At 39.0% G+C, this 4823-nt stretch overlaps 1 protein-coding gene across 1 annotated transcript; it reads left to right on the forward strand.

Moving 5' to 3' along the window:
- The first annotated feature begins 1092 nt into the window (after positions 1–1092).
- On the forward strand, positions 1093–3229 carry LOC130471832 (uncharacterized). The gene is made up of 4 exons (XM_056842157.1): positions 1093–1374; positions 1493–2719; positions 2820–2975; positions 3089–3229. The coding sequence occupies exons 1-4, from the start codon at positions 1093–1095 to the stop codon at positions 3227–3229; spliced, it is 1806 nt and encodes a 601-aa protein (XP_056698135.1).
- The last annotated feature ends 1594 nt before the right edge of the window (positions 3230–4823 follow it).

The raw sequence follows: 4823 nt of genomic DNA on the forward strand, positions 1-4823 counted from the left end.
TGCGCCTCTACTTGAAGATAGACAAAGAGTGTGGGGAACTCTGTTACAACTCCTTTCTTCCTACCCAACTTGTTTAATTATAGGAGATTTTAACCAAATTGAGTTGCAATGTGATAAACTAGGTGGTTCTCCTATAATTAGAGGATGGGATGACTTTATTTCATGGAAATTTAATAGTCAAATTATAGACGTTCCTTTTTCGAGACCTAGGTTTACTTGGTCAAATAAGCAAAAAAATGAGCGCCTAATTTTGGAACGTCTAGATAGGGGTTATATGACAAATAATTGGTTTTTGTCATTTCCGGAGAGTAGAATTGTTAACCAACCTTTGATAGCCTCTGATCATGCTGCAATTATTTTTGATAGTGTCGGGATTTCCTTTAAGAAAAATAGGCCTTATGAAATTGAGAATTGGTGCCTTCAGTTTAAGGATATATGCGACTTCATTGAAAATTGTTGGGATCTTCCCTATCAAGGTTCTCCAATGTTTATACTATCTAGGAAACTTGTTGACCTTCGTTTGAAAATTAAACGATGGTGCTTGAGGAATAAAAAATTATGGGGTGTTAACTGGAGGCAATTAAATTATAATCTTTCAGCGGAGGGTTTGGAAACTAAGACCTTAGTGGAAGGAAATAATTATATGTCTAGGGTAGATGAAACCTTTACAGAAGCTGTTGTCAAAGTTAAATATTGGAGGCAACAAATGAAAGAACGTTGGACCGTGGAAGGAGATTTTCCGACTAAGCTCTTTTATTCGAGAGTGAAATCTAGACAGAGGAAGAACGAAATTTTGACCTTGAAAGATCAGACAGGATCATGGGTCGAAGGTCAACAAGAAGTTCAGAAACTTGTGGTACACTCTTTGGAACAAGTCTTCAAATCCACAATCCAGATACCTAGGAATGATGACGTTGGCATGGTATTACGAGAGCTTGGGGTGCCTCAAATTTCCAAGGAAGATTATGCCTTTCTTGAGCAACCTTTTGTGGATTCTGACATTAAAAATGCTATGTTTACTATGGATAATTCAAAATCTCCAGGGCCTGATGGTTTCACTGCATCCTTCTTTAAACTCCATTGGTCAACCGCATGAAATTAGTTTTGCCAGCTATCATCTCTCCTTCCCAACATGCCTTCATCTCTGGAAGGTTTATGTCAGACAATATTCTCCTCAGTCACGAGCTTCTCGATAAGATCAACAATAAGAGGAAAGGAAGTGAATATTTGGCAGCCATCAAAATTGACATGAGTAAAGCCTATGATCGGGTTCATTGGGATTTTCTTCTTTATATTCTCAGGGCTTATGGGTTTCCAAATCACTGGCTTCAGTTAATACATCAATGTATTTCTACGGTCTCTTACAAAGTTTTGGTAAACGGGAATACGTCGACTCGGTTTCGGCCAAAATGTGGCATTCGATAGGGAGATCCGTTATCGCCGTTCTTGTTCCTCTTTTGTATGGATATCCTTTCAAGAATGTTGCAACTAGCCAGATCTTACATCTTCTCAAGGAATTAGACTCACAAGGGGTTGTCCGCAGATTTCACATCTTTTCTTCGCTGATGATGCTCTCCTGTTCTTCAAAGCAAATAAGGATAGTTGTGCTCATGTCACTAATATTATTAATAAATTTTGCAGCATCTCAGGGAAACAACTGAACCTTCAGAAATCTTATTTCAAACTTAGTTCTAACACTCCAATGCTGGAACAGAGTGCTTTTCGAGATATCTTGCCAATGAAGAAGGTTTTAAACATAGGTTCGCACTTAGGAGTTCCTATTGACATTATGGGGAGAAAGAGCACACATTTCCAATTTATTGTTGATAAGGTAATTAACAAGGTCACCTCTTGGAATTCAGTTAACCTCTCTCAAACTCAAAAGCTTATTCTCATTAATTCAGTACTCATTGCAATGGCTTCCCATATCCTCAACTGTATGGAAATTCCGCTTTCCATTTCTTACAAGGTTGACTCTATTTTGGGAAGATTTTTTTGGGCTAATAAAGAAAATTCTGGGATGCATTGGGTGAGAAGAAATATTATCCAACTTCCTAAAGGATTAGGAGGTTTGGGAATCCGGAGTATGGTTACCCTTAATAAGGCACTTTTAATGAGACAAGCATGGCGCATTCATAAATCTCCTAATTCTTTGCTCGCTAAAGTCTGTAGGGGGAGGTTTACTTCCCCTCTTGCAACTGGGAATGTTAGTGCTCCCACAAATCAAAGATTGTCCTGGGGTATGAGAGGAATTTGGAAAGCCAGTATTTTACTTCATCGAGGTTGTCAATGGAAAATTGGGAATGGGATGTTTGTCCGGGCAGGGAAGGATAAATGGGTAAATGGTAGAGTTCCAGAGTTCAATTCAAATGTTACCCTCCATAACGCTATGACTTGGAAAGTAAATCATTTCATTCTTCCAACGGGTACTGGGTGGGACCTCCAAAAAGTCAACTCTTGTTTCGAGCATGTTGATGCTAGAGAAATTGCTGCAATGGAATTACCGTCTACTACTGCAGAAGATTTTCAATATTGGCGCTTCCATAAGTCGGGTAGGTTCACTGTCAAAACGGATTACGCCATGCTAGCAATCGAGGACAATGGCTTAGCTACACCTCATCAAGGTATTGATTCCTTTAAGATTCTTTGGGCGCTCAAGATCCTTCCAAAATGGAAACTTTTCTTGTGGAAAGTGCTTCACAAAGGACTTGCTACAAAGGTGAATATTGCAAATCGAGGAATTTAGGTTCCTATTATGTGCGATCTTTGTGAAACTGACAATGAGGATTTTCAGCATTTATTTCGCTTTTGTGATCTAGCGAAACAAGTGTGGAGGTTTGGATCTCTTGCGATCCATTCAGAAGTCTATGAGGACCTTTCCTTTGTTGAATGGGTTCTTTACTATATCCGACTTTTCCAATGCCAGGATGGCAAAGATAGTCCGAGGACTATTTACTTTATTGCTTCTATTTGGGGTCTGTGGTTATTTAGGAATAATAGGATTTTCAGGAACATTCGAGGTAACTCTACAACAGTTCTTGCTCTTATCACAGAAGGAATGAATCAACATTGAATCTTCACCTGCTAGTCGTTGCCTAACTTACGTTTTCTTCATCCACCAGAGACTGACCCGATTTATCCTCCAGGGTTTTACAGAGCAATACTTACTGGTGTAGAAATGGAAGGATCGGTAGAGGTTATCCAGGTAGATGGTTCATGGAAAAGGTGAACTCTAATTGCTGGTATGGGATGGATCCTTGAAAATCACCGAACTTCTGCAGATATGATTTTAGGAGGAGCACAAGTGGGAGTAGCGGAGTCCGCTCTACAAGCTGAAGCACTTGCTTGTTTATTTGCTCTCAAATGGAGTATCGAGGCTTCGCTTCAGCGCATTACAATTTTGACTGATTCTCAAACGTTGGTTGATATGATAGTACATATGGATGCTTGCAACATACAAGTTCTTTGGACTTTGAAGGAGATACAACGTCTGGGGAAAACTCTGAATTGGTGTAGCATTCTTAAGGTAAGTCGGCAACAAGTTCAAACGGCGCATGACCTTGCAAATGAAGCAGCCTCGACTTCTATTTCCTTTTCCCGCTTTCCTTAGGTTTTATTTTCAGTTTGTTTAATAAAAAAAAAAGAGTATGCCTCCGACCACAATTAATTGTTTGAATACTACGCACTTTGGGTTTACCGGCAATAATCGTATTTCTCCGAGGAGAGGTCGAGGAACGCCATGATAGTGAGTTAGGTGAAGATACGAAGGTAAAGTGTGATAGTACTTGATTAAAGAAATGATCGTTATACGATATGGTTTAAAGGGATTATTAATGTAATTTTTTGAAAATAAAGGATCTAACGTAAAAAAAGTTGTTTTACCTTTAATTCCTATGGACAATCAAGGCTTTAAGTGAATGGCAAACATCAACGACTCAGATTTAGTCTAGTAATTCAAGGGCTAAGATTATATAAGATATTGATAGTCGTCATAAGTCGACGACCTTCACATAATTTTTATGTGAATGAATCTCAATTAGGTTTTATCCCTGGCAGGCAGATCTCAGATAATATTTTGCTGGCTACTGAATTGATCAAAGGCTACACTAGAGCTCATATCTCCCCTAGATGTCTGCTGAAAGTTGATTTAAGGAAAGCATATGATTCCATTGAATGGTCCTTCTTGAAATTTGTAATGATTAAGCTAGGCTTCCCTGAATGCTTTATGGGTTGGATTATGTCTTGCATTACTACTGTCTCTTACAGCATTTTGATCAATGGCTCACCAACTCTTCCCTTCAAAGCAAAAAAAGGTTTGAGACAAGGTGATCCAATGTCACCGTTCTTGTTTGCATTAGGTATGGAGTACCTCACTAGACACCTGCATCAGCTCCAATCTCTTCCAGATTTTAATTTCCACCCAAAATGTGAGAAGCTTGCTATTACTCATCTGATGTTTGCTGATGACTTGTTAATGTTTGCAAGGGTAGATTCTCAGTCAGTTCTGGTGCTTCTTGATGCTTTCTCTAAATTTTCTAAAGCTTCTAGATTAGAGGCTAACCTTGACAAGAGTAATATCTATATAGGTGGAGTCACTGACTCGGAAAGAAAGGCAATTGTTGATGTGGTGCATATTTCTGAAGGACAGTTCCCTTTTAGGTACCTGGGTGTACCTTTGTCTACAAAGAAACTGGTCTATAACCAGTGTAGACCATTGATTGATAAGGTAGTTAACAGGGCTAAGACTTGGACAGCTAGGAATCTCTCCTATGTTGGTAGGTTGCAACTTGTTCAGTCCATTTTGTTGAGTTTGCAAGATTATT

Source organism: Spinacia oleracea, chromosome 4 (assembly GCF_020520425.1).
Source record: "Spinacia oleracea cultivar Varoflay chromosome 4, BTI_SOV_V1, whole genome shotgun sequence".
NCBI classification, from domain to species: Eukaryota; Viridiplantae; Streptophyta; class Magnoliopsida; order Caryophyllales; family Amaranthaceae; genus Spinacia; species Spinacia oleracea.